Consider the following 17,705-nt stretch of genomic DNA (forward strand, 5'->3'; position numbering starts at 1 on the left):
TGAGCTGTCCCCAGAGGAAAGGCATGAAGATATTGTTGTACACTGTTCAATTAACCCTCCAGAGTCCCAAAATACCCAAACTCAGAACCCAGTGCACAAGCAACACAGAGTGGTCTTATCTGTGCTAGGAACCACTTCAAGAATTGAACCTTAGGGCCGGAGAGATGGCTCAAGGATTAAGATCACTTGCTTCTCTTCCAAAGGACATAGGTTCAATTCCCCACACCCACAAGGTGGCTCACAACCATCCTGTTTCACAGGATCCAATGCCCTCTTCTGACTTTCAAGGGCACAACAGGCACACCCATGGTGCACATACATACACAGAAGCAACATATTCATATACATGAAATAAATCTACAAGAAATTTTTTTAAACAAATAAAGAAATGAAATCTAAAATCCTTCTAAGATTAGGCAGTCATTTGTCTGAGGTGCTGGTAATTAACTCAGTGTCCTGTGGCCCTTCCTGACTAAGCAAGCAGATACACATCTTAACAGGACAGGCTGCAGCTGCATTCCACATTTATGTCCTATGCCTGAGTACTCCATCCCAAATAACTGCAGTGTAGCCTATCACAAACCAAGTATATGAACTGGCAACAGGGGGACGCTGGGTCACCTCTGTTAAAAATAGTAGATTACATAATACATGGGTGTTTGTGTGTGCTGTGACTTCGAATTCCCCGAATCTGAATCTCCAAATTTATTAATTACCACCAATAAAAACAAGCTTAAAATATGCTAAATTGGTCACTTTTTGGTTCTTGGCAGTGCCTGACTGATGCCAGATGCACATTCTACCAATGTTACAACATTCCCAGCCCAAGCTCAGTGACTCTTGGAGTCATTAAAGCTTGAGACTACTACATGAAAGAAGTGGAAGCTTAGGAACACTGGGAAGGGGGGGGGGGAATGCATGTATATATACACATACATACACACACACACACACACACACACACACACACACATACACACACCTCCACATAGCAATGAATCGTACTTACTTGATCAACCCATCTTCCATGTATATGTCTGCATAGAAGGACTGGTCATCATTCACAATCTTGCCACCTTTGATCAGAAGACGATCGCTCTGTAACAGAGAGGGGAACCAAGTCACAACACATAACTGCCGCAGGAGAAGCATCAATCAGTCCCGAGGAAAGGGAGGTGAAGGGCATGCTTTTTACCATTCAAGAGTGATGCTCAAAGCCAGGAGATTTTGGAAGGTACCTTAACCAAGGTGAACCTACGCTAGACAAGCCGTTCATTGCCTGATTCATCAGAAGGCACTGACAGCGCTCACCCCTGACAAACAACCACCTTTTAAAGAACGCCTTAGAGTCCAAAACAAAAGGGGCATTACAGAACACCCCAGCAAAGGAAGACAATCCTTCTGAAATTATATTTGGCTAAACCTCATCTTTTAAAAAATAATTAATTAAAGAAAATTCCACCCACATGTAGGAAAGTCATGTCTTGGCAAAGTTTTTGTCGGGGAAAACTGACCAAAAGTCTGTTGTCATAGCAGATGCTACACAAACACAGGAACATCGGCCATAACAAGTTTTCAGCTCAGCGCGTCCACTCCGTCCTCATTTATCTGTGTGGTGAATCACAGCAAGTGCAGTGGGCAGGGGAGGGGCTATAAAAACACACACCCATTTAACAGGTAGAAACAGAGCTTCATGATAAATTAGAGATGCGGGGGATTTTATGTCTAATACCACTACAGATGGTTGGTCCACTTTTATGTAAAGTAAGTAAATAAATAAATAAATAAATAACGATAATCCAACTGAAAAAGCCAAGAGTATGAAAAAAAAAAAAAAAAAAAAAAAAAAACGCTTTGTTCTGATGCACAGCTATCCAAAATACTGTGGGCGGGATGCATGCAGTGTCACCACCTCGGGCTGGGAGGATGTACAGGTTTATTATTTCAGAATAGGTATAAACTGTACAAGCAGAGCCATGCCCTACACTGCACTTTTCAGAACAGCATTCATCTAGATAAGAGTCAACCCAGAACTCGGTTACAAAGTACAATCTCAGAAAGTGCCACTTGCATTTTGCAACTACCAAGAAAAGGAAACTATAGAGTTTCCTTAAAAGATTCATAGAATGCTACAGAACAAAGAAAACAAGATACAGTGGCGCACAAATGTAGCCATTATTGGGCTTGGAAAATGTTTATTGTTTCTGTTAAGTTGAAAAACTAGATCAGTTTAGTTTTACACTGTAGGGTCATCTATTCAGGTGAAGGCATTGGGAAAGCCCTTGAAAACCATCAACACGGAGAGGGTAAACAAAAAAAAAAATCTTTATTAAACCTACCCCACATACATATCATGCTATCAGAGCCTTGGAACTTCTCTGGAGTGAATGGAGCAAGATTCTATGACTGTGAGGAAACTGAGGCTTCAGCCTGCAAGGGTCCCTCCTTTCTCCCCTGAGGGAACTGGCTGTGGTGTGGGAGTCAAGAAGTCCTGCTCTTTACCACCTCCCCTTCCTCATAGCAATACCTGTCACAAAACATCACTGTGAGTTCCCAGCCAACGGGCGGGGGAGGGGAGTCGGAATTATAGTCTGTTCAACCTAGAGCCTTCTAGAAGGCTTCTTACATAAGAGACTGGCCACAGTGACAGAGGGATTGAACTAATAGGTCCTAGGGCACAGAACTAGATAACTTTAAAGAATGGAGAGGGCACTCTTTTAAAAAGTAGTCTTGTTGGTTGCCTATTTTCCCCTTCCATACTGTCAAAAGATTTTTGTCTTGATCGTGCACGAAAACAGCAAATCGTGAGGTTTGCTGGAAATCTCCCCACCCCCACTGCTCAGATGCCATCCTTCAGCGCGATGAACATTTAACATGCATCCGGTGTGTCAGCCCTTTGGGATCTGGTACCGAGGATTTGCGCGCGAGGGTTGGGGGGTGGGGTGCCTTGAGAAAAGGCTAGTACCCACCCTCGCCTAAAAACAACTCAGCCCAAGCTAGAAACCTCAGGCACACGCCCCCTCCTCTGGGCAACAGTTCCTACTGCAGATGGGTGTGTCCTTGTGCACCAAGGAAAAAGAGGCCGAGGTCCCAGGGTCCCAGAGACAAGCAGAGCAAAATCTCATCCTCAAATCCCGCCTTAAAACTCATCTTCCCTATTTGAGATGCCTTCGCATCTGCATATCCCTGGGTCCAACCTGGCCAGTGCTATCGCACAGCATTATATAACAATGAATTTCCTTGGCGATTCTCCCTGCCTGGAATCTCCAAGGATGTAGAAAATTAGACTGGTGAGATTTTTTTTTTTTCAGTAAAAGATGCAAAGAGAGGGGGAGGGCAGGGCACCACCCTCTGCATCCCCGAAGCATCGTAAATTCCTCGCAGAGGTGCTTGTCGGGGATGGAGGCCCTGAAAGAGGACGGCATCTCGGCCACCACGATCATTGTCTGGAACCAGCCGGGCCATCTGCGTGAGACGCGAGTCGCAGCCAGCGCCATTACCTCCGCGAGCTTGCTCGCTGCTGTCCCCAGCGCCCACCCGCCCAGCCCGCTTTGTATGCGCCACCACGGCCGCCTCCCTGGTGGCGGAAGGAGCAGAAAAGACGAAAAAGAGAGCCGGAAACCCTGCCAAGACCCCAGCCTCAAACCAGAGGGTTCCACGGGTCCTCCGCGTCCACAAAAAGCTCCCGCCCTTCTCTGCTCATCATTGAGTCCCTCCTCATCATCCCGGTTCACCCTGCCCTTTCCAGCATCCCTCCCTGTCATGACGCCTCCGGGCTGGAACTCGCTCTTTCTCACAGGAGGAAGGCTCCAGAAAGCTCTTTCTGGAGGGGGCGGAAGAAACGGGAGAATCTGTTTTCCCAGCTCCCCACACCCCCAAGCTCCCGGATCCCAGCCTCTCCGCTCGCAGTCGGAGAACAATATCAGAGCGTCGACCATGCATATTCAATCTGGCATCCATTTGCTTGCACCCCGCGGGCAGCGCTGCAGCATCTCGTGCTGACAATGAAAGATACAGCGGATCTGGCGCGCTACCCAAGGCTACCTCCATGCATCCTCGCACCTATTTCAATGCCTTGCAAATTGCGTGCCTTATAACTGTTATTGCATCTTCAACCCCAACCCCCACCTTCACCACCATCGCCTACGTTGGCAACAAGAAGGAAAAGTTGAGTCTCTTTCCTTCGCCTTTGAAATACATTTCTTAGATAGTCTATGTCACAAAAGGTTGCTCGCCTTTCTCAAGTACCAAACTTACCGTGATGCGTGGAATATTTTTCTTCCCCTGATAAGACATCTCTCCGGGGGGCGGGAGGAAGTAATCTCAAGAGGACAGCTTTAAAGCAAAGATAGCCGGAAAAAAAAAGACTTGGTTTAAAATATATATATATTTATATTTGTAGGAAAAAGGTACAATCCCTTAACTGGTCTTGCTATTAGGAGATTTCAAAACAGATGCAATCCTCTGTCTCTTTTCCTCTCCTCCAACACAGATCCAGCTAGGGCGGAAAAAAGAAAGAGGGAGAGAGAACAGGAGGGAAGGGGGTGGAAATAAACTACAGCAATAAAAGCCTTGGTTCCAGTCGGCCTCGATCGCGCCTGCGCCGCCAGCCACTCCCTTTCCTCCCAGGCAAAAGCCATCCGCTTCGCGAGAGGCGCTCACTGATTGGTCAGAATCGTGGGATATGCAAATTAGATGGGCGGGGCGGGGCGCAGCGCCCAGGCAGCAACTGCTGCAGTGCGCGCAGGGCGCGGTGCGTGCGCCCGAGCTGGGAGCGCGCCTTTCGCGCCCTTTCTGTGAGCCCGGGCGGGCGAGCGGCGGCTGCGGCTGGCGGCGGCCCCAGATGCTTCATCTGCAATGCAGGCCACAATGGAGGGGTGATCGTCCCGGGAGGGTGAGGAGGGGGCGCAAGCCCGCGACGGAGGGGCTTCGGTACAGCCCGGGCGGCATGCACACGCCTGCCCGCGCGCCAATCCGCGGAGGCCGCCGCTGCAGCCCCGCGTGGGGTGACTGCGCAGAGCCAATGGCCTCGCTGACGGCGAGCGCGCGACTGCACCGCGGCTTCCCCCGCCCTGCTCATCAAGCGCGGCCTCCGCCCTGCAGCGGCTGCTGCGGCAGGAGACTGCCGGCTGGAGGGACGAGGACAGCATCCGGGAAAGTCTTGGGCTACCGGGCACCGGACGCCCCGCCCCAAAACTGTTTTTTTTTTTTTTGTGACTGCTGGCTACCAAGAAGAAGAGATGGAGGCCAGCGCCTGTGGGGCAAAAGGGCCCGGTCTAGCGCCCTGGCCGCCCTCCTGGCTAGCACTCCAAGACTCTCTCCTTTGTGTAGTTGTGGCGCTTGCAGATCTAAGGAGGAAAAGCTGTTGTAGTTCATTTCCTGAAGCCCGAAGCAACGAAATGGGTTATGAAGGAGCAATAACAAGAGATAGGAGAGGTTATATCCCACAGAAAGAGGAAACTGAGTCATGGAGAAACAGAACCTCTAGTCACTAAGGGTGTACCAGGCCTCCCCTAATGATCCTAGTGGTAAAATAGACCTGAAAGCCTTTGACTGTCAAACCAGGCTAAAGATCTAACAGTGCGGTAGACAGAAGGAAGGTTCTCTAGGCAGATGACAGAACTTCTGCTAAGGCATGGCTTTGACCTTCTCACCTTGAGATCAGAGAATGCGTGTAGTCACTGCTTAATCTAGGTCATCGGGTGCCCTTTCGGTAAGGAAGTCATCTGTCTAACTGATTCACACCTGCTGAGCAAGAATTAGCCAGATAAAGACAGAATCGTTCTGAGGCTCTATATTTCCCAGTTTGTTGTTTGTTTGTTTGTTTGTTTGTTGTCTGCACCTGGCCACACGATAGGGGTCTTCTGCCTTTCTATTCTCAAAGGAGGTGTAAAATTCACCCTTTCAACCCCTGCCTTAAAAATCTACAGTCCCTGAGGGAGGGTTATGAGGCAGTCTTCACTTTTAAGTTCTGATTTAAGCTGTGCATCTTGAAAACAGAAGCCAGTCCCTATGTCCTGTTCCAACTGGATAATGTGCACTAGCTGGGCTAGCTGGTACCTAAATACTGGTGTCAGCCATTAGGTAGGCGCTGTAGTCCCAGCACTCGGGATGCAGAGAAAGAAGGATCAAGATCCACCTAGACAGTATCATAGATAGGTAGGTAGGTAGGTTGGTAGGTAGATAGATGATGGAAGGATGGATGAATGGATACATACATACATACATACATACATACATACATACAGAGATTGGATCAAGATCCACCTAGACAGTATCATAGGTAGGTTGGTAGGTAGATAGATGATGGAAGGATGGATGAATGCATGGATACATACATACATACATACATACATACATACATACATGCATAGATTGGATCAAGATCCACCTAGACAGTATTATAGGTAGGTAGGTAGGTAGGTAGGTAGATAGATAGATAGATAGATAGATAGATAGATAGATAGATAGATAGATAGATGGATAGAAGATAGAAAGATAGGTGGATCGATGAAAATAAAGCAAAACTTTCCAGGAAAGCCCACTGTAAGGTTCAGCTAGCAGTCAGCAGGAGGAGGGCCCTATTAAATCACAGGGGAAATAACTACTTGTTAGGCAAGGTTAATGAGATTCACATTAATTTAAACAAAATAGCCTCTAGTTACATTGTTTGTTTTTGTTGCACTTTCCTGCACTTGATCTTAATGGATTTAGATTCATCTTGTTATTTACCAATTTGCTGTGAAATATTTTGTTTGGTTCTATCTATCCATCTCATTAGTGTCAAGCTCCTCCCTATAGCCAGACACGCAAGGTTCTTAACCCATGATAATTGACATTTCTGCCCATAAATGTCCAGAGACAGAAGGTTAAAACTGATTTATCTGCTCTGGCTGGAGCTTAAGAGAGTATTTGGCACATAGAAGGCCCAGGAAAAAAAAAAACAAACTTTAATTAATGAAGGAAAATACTTGTAGTTGCATATCTTAGTGAACTTTCTGCTCAATTCAGTGCAGGAACATAAAAAGGGATGAGAAAGAAGCATCTAGACTGACCGATCGGTTACCATGAACTGTAACTGTTAACTCTCTGTAAAGACACTCAATGGAAAATTCCTAGGAAATCATTATCTGGGAATAGGATATTGGTGCCAGTCTCCAAGACTTCTGGGTGTTTAAAAGTTAAATGCTTGACAACAAGGATGAATCTATCTATTCTGCATTCACAGTCTCTTCCAGAGCCCACCTCCCTACAATTCCTCACCCAACACCAACCAGGAAAGGGCAAGCATTGGTGTCCCTGTGAGACAGTCCTTATGGTAGTAACACCCCAAGCATCTGGCGCAGTCTTGGGGAATAAACTGAAGGGGGAGTTGAGACTGACTTCAGCCGCCCCCTGGACTCCCAGACAGTCCCCATGCTCAGCAGATATACAGAGCTTCAAAGCAAACCTCTTCTTGCAGAGAAGAAAAAGACACCTCCCAATAGTAGTGTTTGCCTACGTGCTCAGAGCCCAGTGGCCTTTAGCTGGGCCTGTTGGCATAGGCTTGTACCTGCAGCTACTCAGGACGCCGAGGCAGGAGAAACACAAGATTCACTGCTGGTCTGTCCAGCTTTCCATGACCGTATCTCAAAATAAAGAAGTAGAAAAGCACATTGTGCTTTCTTTCCTTTCACTTCTGGTTTTTGTTTGGTTGGGATTTTTTTTGTGTTTTGTTTTGTTTTGTTCAGATAAAATAGATGCTGTGCAGCATGCAGCCTGATCTCATAGTACGTGTTAATGATTGGTACATAAATAAATAGGCTTTGTCGCTTCGTTGTTACGGGGAAAAAAACAAAAGGCTTTTCCACATCACCACCATGCCAAAAACCACACCAGACTCAGTTTATTTTGGGCACAGTCACTGTGGTGGGTCTTGGTTCCAGCCACACAGCTCCCTACCCCCACCCCCTGGTCCTTGGAACTTCAGTGGAATTTTGTTCGCAAAGCTTGTTCTTGTGAGAAGAGGGGACAAGGAACAAAGCTGCCTACAGTTTATGTTGTTTCTCCTAACTGCTAGGAGCCTCATTAATCTTGAAATGAACCTCAGAATCATACAAGGAGCCCCTAGGAAAATATCCCCATGACTATATTTTCTAAAGTTATATTTTGAGTAGATTGGACAGAGAAAGGCTCTAACTCAGGGCCTTGTGCTTGCTGGGCAAGCATCTCTTGTGTAGGCACGCCCTCATCCTCTGAAGTTGTTCCTTCCTCTCCATCATTCTTCATCCTTCCTCCCTAATCCATACCTTTGTCCTATGTGCCTCCTATACTGTGTGGTGCAACTCAGCCCCGAGCCTGGCGGGAGGGTAGATCTCTTTTCTTTCTTTCTTTCTTTCTTTCTTTCTTTCTTTCTTTCTTTCTTTCTTTCTTTCTTTCTTTGTACTCACAGTGCTAAGAACTTGTGACAGAGTCTTGCTGACAGCTCACCCTTGTAAAGAGTGCAGCAGGAGAGCTTTATGTTTTGAAAAGATGGCTTGTGGAGATGAATGGAGTAGAGATAACACCCACCCTGGCTTTATAAGGTGCTTATGCCAGGAAGTGGGGTGGTGAGCTGAAGGCTGTCAATCTGATGCTCCAGGGTGACTAGCTAGCTGCTCTCAGTTCCTCAGTAGTTTGCCCAATACAGTATCTGTCCAGACCCAGCCCTCCAAGGTTCTTAGTTTCATTTTCCTTCCATGTGGAAAGCTGAAGTGACCATTTCTGCTTCTGAGGCGCTGCGGAAGCCCAACATTGAGAATATCACAGGGAAGGGACACTCGGAAACAAAATGCTGACGGGAAGATCGGAATCTAGATGTGGCCAAGAAGAAAACCGCAACACCCCCCTGAGCCATTGCGGCCAGTTACCCAGAGCTGCAGCCTCCGTCCGATGTGGTCTGCAGAGGTTAGGATGACACAGCGGCCAAGAGAAGGAGCAGGGATCCTGGGTTGCCAAAACCAAAAGGCTCTGACCAGGGTGCTGGGCTGCAGATGGGTGCAGGCAAGGATGACTGCTTTTCTGACTATGAAACCCCAAAGGGCCCAGATTGCCAAAGGACAGCTAAGCAGACATACATGAGACCAGACCAGCTACCACCTTCCATGGGTGCATCTTTTGGGTGTGGCTCAGTGAGGATCATCAGAACAGTCATAGACTACTTTTACCAGAACTGGGCCATATGAACTACCCGCCCCCTTTGGGCTCTGAAAGGGTCCTGAAGATCCCCTGACTACATGAGGCCAAGACGGGTATTGGGACACAAAGGAAATCAGGGTATTCCACAGAAGCAAACAGAATCGAGCTTTCTCTTCCAGCCTCCAGTTGGCACAGACACCACCCAAAGGATCTCAGGATTACACACACTGCACCCTGGTATGTGTGAATACAGAATGTCCTTGAGGTCTCTGTCCCTGATGGAGACACCCAGACCTAGCTGGCCTTCCTGTCTCAGGTCTTCCCCCTGGTGGCCAATGAAGAGTATGCACATAGTTCACTCCTTTATCCTGGAGCATTGGGGTTTCACACTGGGAGAGGGCTTTTAAGTCCCAGTGATATGAGCCAGTCTGCCCACCAATTATCTGACCCTGCCTCCACCCTCAGGGCCTGAATCTTCCACAGCTGAGTTCAGCAAGATTATTTTCCTCTGTGCACTGAGCCACAGGACCAAACCTTCTATTTCTGAAAGTGGAAACCAAGAAACTGAGCTAGCAGGAAGCTTTCACCCCTACTGAGAACTTCCTCTCCTCTCCAAAGTGCAGTGTGGCCTGCTCTTTCATTCTACAAAAGAGGGCTAAACATCACTGCTAGCTTTCCGCTTCTCTGGCTTTCAATATCAATCCAATCGGATGCAATGTCACTGTGCAGCTAATAAGGTAGGAACCAGCATCTATGGAGAACAGACTGACACCGTCAGTCATGGTGCTGAGACCTTGAACACATAATCCATGTGCAGGTCTGGCTCAGTGGGAGAGTTGGCTCCCAAAATGCAACGTCCTGAATTTGACCCCCAACAAAGTTCAAATTCAATACCAAAAAAAAAAAAAAAAAAAACAATACAAATCTTTCATCTTTCCCCAAGCCCTACCAGGGCTTCCCATCCTATCATATAGATGGAGAAAGTGAAGCCCAAAGAGGCCTCAAATAAAGCACAGCTTCTTGCTGGAGCAAGAGAAATATTCAAATCCAAGAACCCCTTAGTTCAGCAAGCCTGTTGTCTTCATGATAAAGCACTTGATTTGGAGAACTCAGGCTCTGCCTTGTATGGGAGCAAGGTTTGGCTGATCTACCTGACATCTCTGTCTTCACTGATTTCTATCCTTGACCCCCCACTCCAAAACACTTTCCCTTATCCCCCAAATCCATCCCTTTCTTGTCTTATTTCTCCCTGCCCCCAACTAAAACCAGTTTCTCCGGGCAGCCTTGGACTTCCGGTCATGAGAACCAGCACAGATGGATACCAACGTTTAAATGAAACAGTGCTTAGTGTTTCTCCCCACTGGAAGGATAACGTTCACCTCATAGGCCTGTGGAGGTCTAGATGCACAGTGAGTATATCTATCAATACATTCAGGGCACAATGGACAAAAACAGATGGCGAAATCCCCCACTGGCCCAACATTCTTAAATCTTCACTATTCATCAGAATTACAGAATTACCAGAGTCTGGCCTACGTTTGCATGCAAGACAGCAGAGCCACTGCAGGAGTTGTTGCCTCTGACCTTCAGTCTTAGCAAACTGGCCCCACAGCAACACTTCATAAAGCAACCCTGACAGAGTGTGTCCATGTCTGAGAGCAAACCTCTCCTGGAGTGAGAGTCTGTCTCCCACTCCCTTTCTAATCAGGGAGCGACACTTTGCCAACAGAGATCTTGCAGCAAGGGAGACATGCTGCACCTGCTGTGCCCCCAACCAAGTCACCTCTCACCCCATGTGGCTGGGGAGCCCTATGACATGGCTAGAGTGATTGAGTTTTTTTTTTTTTTTAGGTTTATTTCACCCAAATTAAACTGATTTTCATGTAAGTACCCACCTGAAGCATGTACCAATCACTCCTATGCTAAAGTCATAAAACCTGAGGTCTGCTTGTTATAGCAGCAAAATTCTGGCTACACTGACTGCTATCACTGTGACGGTTTGTTATGCTCCTCCCAGGGAGTGGCACTATTAGAAGGTGTAGCCCTGCTCGAGTGGCTGTGTCACTGTGAACGTGGGCTTTAAGACCCTCATCCTAGCTGCCTAGAAGCCAGTATTCCACTAGCAGCCTTCAGGTGAATATGTAGAACTCTCAGCTCTGCCTGCACCATGCCTGCTTGGATGCTGCCATGTTCCTGCCTTGATGATAATGGACTGAAGCTCTGAACCTGTAAGCCAGTCCTAATGAAATGTAAGAGTTACCTTGGTCATGGTGTCTGTTCAGAGCAGTAAAACCCTAACTAAGGCAATCACAATGTCGAGATCTTTAAATCCATATGAAATCCGTACATACACATTCTGTCTCCTCCCCTTCTTCCTGAAGGCCTTCTCCTTCCAGCCCCTCCTGCCTTCATTCTCATGGCCTCAGTGACTTGGACTGACCATTCTCAAAGCTGTCTGAGCCCTTGTTTCCTCACTCTGTCACCAAGAGTGAAAGAATCCCTTCTTCTTTCCCAGGTGAACTTCATGGTCCAACGTTTGCACAGCACCCTTCTGTTCCTCGGCCTGATAGATGTCCTTGATTCTGTCACCCTGCCCCCATCTCTCAAGAGCTAACAGAACTTGACCATCTTTGTGGCTCATGCTGAGGCTTGGCCTTGGGGAATTCACTACCTAACAAGGCCAGTGCTCAGCAAGAAAGTAATATGGCCTGGAGAGTACCAAGTTCCTGGGATGGAATCACATGTACCTACTCTTTCTCCCTTGCCCCCATTTGGCCTTTTAGAGACGGGATTTCACCATTAGAGCTCAGCTTGCCTTGAACTCTTGGTCCTTCTGCCTTGGCCACTCGAGTGCTGGGATTACAGATGAGTATCACTCCAGAGCAGAGTTCTCGTCTCCCCTCCAATCAGGTAGGAAGAGGTTGTTCAACTGAGGATTATTCCAGAATTTGTATTTGCTCCCATTCCTTCTCCCTTCTAGATCGCAGCCTCTTCCTCGCTACTTTTTATTTCCTTGAACTTGGGGACATGCTCCAGCCCTCTCACCAGCCTGGGCTCTGCGTCCTCAGCAGTGATTGCCCTGTCGTTGCCCTTTGTTCTTGGCCCTACTCTAGCAAGGTGGAGTCTATTCCTATTAGCTTCTCAAGCCATGTCAACTGGCTTCTTCCCCTGCTCCGTTGAAAGAGGTCTATCATAGAGTGAGCAACTGGTCAACCTTAGGACTACTTTGTAGACTTTACCCTAAGGGAACCTGGCTGAGACACTTAACTGTTGTCTTTACCTACTTTCTTTCAACAATAATTAGCTTTTTATTTGTTTGTTTGTTTGGTTGGTTGGTTTTATTTTTTCAAGACGAGAGTTTCTCTGTGTAACCCTAGCTGTCTTGGAACTCACTCTATAGACCAACTTGGCCTCAAACTCGCAGAGATCCTCCTGCCTCTGCCTCCCAAGTGCTGGGATTACAGGTGTCCTCTACCACTGTCTGGCAACTGCTAGGTTTTTATTGTCCATGCATATAACTAAATAAATAACAGTAAGTTACAGTGTGTTATTATATATTATGATCCTCCATTTTTAAAACTCAATAAACTTGATTTTAGAGCATTTAAATTCACAGGGGAAAAAAAAGCAGAAAGTAACAAGTGTCCCATATATCCTCCCCACAGGTACACAGTTTCTCTTCCTATTAATAATGTAATAAATGTGTTACCACCAGGGATCCTATAGAGATATAATTTGAGGCAAAGTCTTATTCTAAGACTAGGCTGACCTGGAATTTATTCTGTAGTTCAAACTAGCCTCAAACCAGTAGTGATCTTCCTCTCTCCTATCTTCATTCTCCCCAGTGCTGGGATTACAGGCATGAGCCACCATATCTAACTTTGACACATTATTAATTAAAAAGCATTGCTCACACTAGAGTACACTCTTCATTGCTGTGGTTTGGATATTTGAGACGGGACGGTATATGGTATAGGTTGGCCTCCAACTCACAATGTGGCTGAGAATGTACTTGAACTCTTGATCCTTTACCTCTCAAGTGCTGGGATTATAGGCATGCACTCCTATGTCCAGCAAGTTTACTCTTGAATATTCAATCTATGATTATGAAAGTCAGTGACATTTATCCACCATTATAGTATCATATAGAATTGTTTCATGCCCTAAAAAGTTCCCTGCATTCTACAGATTATCACACACACACACCCAGAGAGAGAGAGAGAGAGAGAGAGAGAGAGAGACAGAGACAGAGACAGAGAGAGACAGAGAGACAGAGAGAGACAGAGACAGAGAGACAGAGAGAGAGAGACTCTTGGCAACCAATCTCCTTGCTAATGTAATTGCTTTGTTTCTTGAAGAACATCACATTGTCAGCGTCATACATCAAGTAGCCTTTCCAAATTAGATTTTTTTCATTCCACAATACATGGTTAGAGTTCTCTGTGCCTTTTTGCAGTCCAATAGCTCATTTATTTTTATCACTCTTTATTCTATCGGGTGGATAAACTGCGAATCTGCTTCTCTATTTAAAGACATCCATCTTGGGGGCTGGAGAGCACTCAGCAGTTAAGAGGACTTAACTAGTTTTGTGAGGACCCAGGTTCAATTCCCAGGATCCACACAGTGGCTCACCACCACCTGTAACTCCTGTTCCAGGAGATCTCATGGCCTCTTGTTGTCTGAGAGCACTATATGCACATAAGCACAGGCAGGCAAACACACATATATGTTAAGATAATTATTTTTTTAAAAAACTAAATCTTTAAAAAAGAAAGTCATCTTGGTGGCTTCTAAGGTTTAACAGTTATGACAAAAGTGGCTGTAAACATTTCCATATAGAGTTTTTTTCTGGCTATATCTTTCATCCCATCAAGGGGTAGAGTCACTGGATCACCTAGCAAGAACATATTCTTTTGATTCCTGCCAGAGAATAGATGAAAGCTGCTGCTGCTGCTGCTGCTGCTGCTGCTGCTGCTGCTGCTGCTGCTGCTGTTTTGCATCCTATTGGCATCTGACCTCCCTTCCACGCGAGTTCTTAGCACCTTGACAAGAATTAGCTGACCACACCACACGGGGGAGGGAGCTTCTTCTTTTATTCGTCTTTTCGTTTGGTTTTGTTGTTGCTGTTGTTGTTTCTTTTGTTTGGGAGACAGGGTTTCTCTGTGTAGCCCTGGCTGTCCTGAAACTGGCTTTATAAACCAGGCTGGCCTTGAACTCAGAGATCTACCTGCCTCTACTTCCTGAGTGCTGGAACTGAAGGTGTGCACCAGGACTGCCCGGCTCTTTTCATTTTGTAAATAAAGGTTGTTACTGGTGCTGGTGGTTAGTTTGAAAGAGTTTGTTTGTTTGTTTGTTTGTTTACCGTGCTGGCATTGAACCGGCCTTTCTCGATTCTAGGCAAGTGCTCTGCCACTGGCCTTTATCTCCATAAGACACGATTTGATTTCTTGGCACCACATATAGTAGTGTTGGTGTACTGGCTGGTTTTGTGTGTCAACTTGACACAGGCTGGAGTTATCACAGAGAAAGGAGCCTCCCTTGAGGAAATGCCTCCATGAGATCCAGCTGTAAGGCATTTTCTCAATTAGTGATCAAGGGGGGAGGGCCCATTGTGGGTGGAACCATCCCCGGGCTGGTAGTCTTGGGTTCTATAAGAGAGCAGGCTGAGTAAGCCAGGGGAAGTAAGCCAGTAAGTAACACTCCTCCATAGCTTTTGCATCAGCTCCTGCTACCTGTCCTGCTTGAGTTCCAGTCCTGACTTCCTTTGGTGATGAACAGCAACATGGAATTGTACGCTGAATAAACCCTTTCCTCCCCAACTTGCTTCTTGGTCATGATGTTGTGCAGGAATAGAAACCCTAAGACAGTTGGTTTGTGCCTCTGTCTTTAAGCCATTACTACCCTGTATTTGTCACCACAGAGTTTTAGATATTTTGAAGTCAGGACCTTTAATGCTTCCAGATCTAGTCTTCTTGCTCAAAAACACTTAGATTAGTCATGTTCCTTGTGGTTCCGTATTAGTTAAGACTGGTTTCTATTTCTATAAAAAGTGCCAAGAGGGCCTAAACAAAATACTACGCTATTACTAGTTTGGTGAGGTGGATAGCTTGTTTTCCTTTTTTTCCTGTTTTCATGTGTGTGCACACGCTCTTGCATGTGTGTGAGTACACATCTGTGCACAAACATGTGAAGGCACAAGGATATTGGAATCACCCTCCACTGCTCTCTACCTTATGTATTAAGGCCAGGCAGGTCTCTCAATCGAGCCCAGAGCTCACTGATCTGAGCAGTCTCCCTAGCCAGCTTGCTCTGGAGATGCCATTTCACCTTCAGAGGCTTCGGTTACAGGCTGGACACACCCACTCAACATTTATCTGGATTTTTGGGGCTCTGACCCCAGTCCTCATACTCCTGGGAGTCAAGCATTTTAGCCACTGAGTAAGCCATCTTCCCTGCCAAGACTATATCAAATTTTTTTAATGAGCATGGAATTCCATTCAATTTATCTTTGTCTTCTTTTTTTAAAAACTGTATTTATTTATTTTATGTATGTGAGTACACTGTTGCTTTCTTCAGACACACCAGAAGAGGGCATCAGATCCCATAACATGTGATTGCTGGGAATTGAACTCAGGACCTCTGGAAGAGCAGTCAGTGCTCTTAATCAGCGAGCCATCTCTCCAGCCCGTGTTTGGATTTTTTAATTCCTTTATGAATAGTTTGCAGTTGTCAACACACCACAATCCCGACATATCGTATAGTTCCATGGCTCATGCGAATGTAATTGTTTTCTAAATTTCCTTTTAAAGATACTTTAAGGTATACTAGAACAAGACTGAAGACAAGCATGTGATCCATGCTCGAAATACCAGCAGTAGAGAGACTGAGCAAAGGGTCACGAGTTTGAGGCTACATAGTAAGATTTTTGTCTCAAATAAAAACCAACCAACCAACCAACAAACAAAAAAACCCACATAGAATGTGAGAGAAATGAGCTGTAAGATAGCTCAGTGGGTAAACTCATATAGCTATAGGTGATAAACATATAGGAATGGATAGATGATAGAGATAGAGATATGATAGATAGATAGATAGATAGATAGATAGATAGATAGATAGATAGATAGACAGACAGACAATTTATCCATTGGCTCTGCTCTTCTAGAGACCCCAGAGTAATACAGGAAGCTTTTCCTTCTTTTCTTTGTTTAATTGTTTTCAAAAGACATAGGGCATCCTTGCTTTGCTCCTGAACTCAGAGGAACATTTTTTAGATTTTCCCATTAGTTACGGCACCAGCTTTGGAAATCCCCCATCCTGATCTCTGTGATGCATCCATGCATGCGTGTAGGTAGAAGGAGGCCCAAGGAGAGAGTCGGGGGTCCTGCCCTATTATTATTCCCTTGAGGCCGACTCTCCCACTGAATCTAGAGCTAGGCTGGCAGCCAGCACACTCCAGCCATCCTCTTGTCTCCACTCCCCACAATGCTGATGCTAGACACACGGCCACGCATGAGTGGATTTGTAATATGGGTGCTAGTGGTTCAAGCTAAGGACCTCAAGCATTCATAGCAAGGGTTCTGTGCTCACTCAGCTTCCTCCCTGCCTCAGATGTGAGTGTACTTGGACAGCCTTCACTGTGGTGACACAGAATCCTTCTGTGGTGGTTTCGATGAGAATGGTCCCCACAAGCTCATATATTTGAATGCTTAGTCGCTGTTTAGTAGAACTCTTTGGGAAGGATTCGGGGGAATGGCCTCCTTGGAGGTGTTTCAGGAGGAGTGAGCTTTGAAATTTCAAAAGCTCATGCCAGGCTCTGTCTCTTCTTTCTCTGCATGCTGCCTATGGGTCGGGATGTGAAGCTCTCTGCTACTGTTTCAGCGCCATGGCTGCCTGCTTGCCTCCATGATTATAATGGATTAACCCACCAACACTGTAAATAAGCCCTCAATTAAGTGTTTTCTTTTTTTTATAAGTCTCCTTGGTCACGAGGTCACTTCGCAGAAATAGAACAGTAACTAAGACACCTTTAACATCTTTTGTTTTGTTTTGTTTTGTTTTGTTTTGTTTTGTTTTGCATCGTTTGTTTTTCCAGATAGGGTTTCTCAGTCTGCCCTGGTTGTCCTGGAACTTGCTCTGTAGACCAGGCTGGCCTCCAACTCAGAGACCCCCTTGCCTATGCCTCCAGAGAGCTGGAATGAAAGGTATGTACCACCACCACCCAGCTCTCAGACACATACTTTTTATTTTTAAGATTTATTTATTTATCTTATGTGTGTAAGTACACTGTAGCTGTATAGATGGCTGTGAGTCTTCATGTAGTTGTTGGGTAATTGAATTGTAGGAACTTGCTCTGTTCAGCCCCACTCGCTCAGTCCCTGCTCGCTCCAGCCCGAAGATTTATTTATTTATTGTTATACATAAGTTCACTGTAGCTGACTTCAGATGCACCAGAAGAGGGCGTCAGATCTCTGTGGTTGCTGGAATTTGAACTCAGGACCTTTGGAAGAGCAGTCAGTGCTCTTACCCGCTGAGCCATTTCGCCAGCC

General features: G+C 46.0%; 1 protein-coding gene and 1 long non-coding RNA gene across 3 annotated transcripts in view; one reads left to right on the forward strand and one right to left on the reverse strand.

Moving 5' to 3' along the window:
- Nucleotides 1-17,705, reverse strand: part of Dpysl2 (dihydropyrimidinase-like 2) — a 108,178-nt gene that overhangs the window by 61,209 nt on the left and 29,264 nt on the right. Inside the window, exons 1-2 of one of the 2 annotated variants that reach the window (NM_009955.3) lie at nt 4,258-4,528; nt 1,010-1,098 (exon numbers count right to left, since the gene is read on the reverse strand). In NM_009955.3, coding sequence (NP_034085.2) covers nt 1,010-1,098; nt 4,258-4,296 — 128 coding nt within the window. In that variant the 5' untranslated portion in view covers nt 4,297-4,528. Of the gene's footprint in view, nt 1-1,009; nt 1,099-4,257; nt 4,529-17,705 lie in introns of those variants that run through there. The other variant, NM_001378767.1, reaches the window with a different exon arrangement.
- On the forward strand, nt 4,778-6,933 carry Gm5464 (predicted gene 5464). The gene has a single exon (NR_157372.1). It is a non-coding gene; the product is annotated as a predicted gene 5464 (long non-coding RNA).

This window comes from Mus musculus, chromosome 14, assembly GCF_000001635.26.
Source record: "Mus musculus strain C57BL/6J chromosome 14, GRCm38.p6 C57BL/6J".
Lineage (NCBI taxonomy): Eukaryota > Metazoa > Chordata > Mammalia > Rodentia > Muridae > Mus > Mus musculus.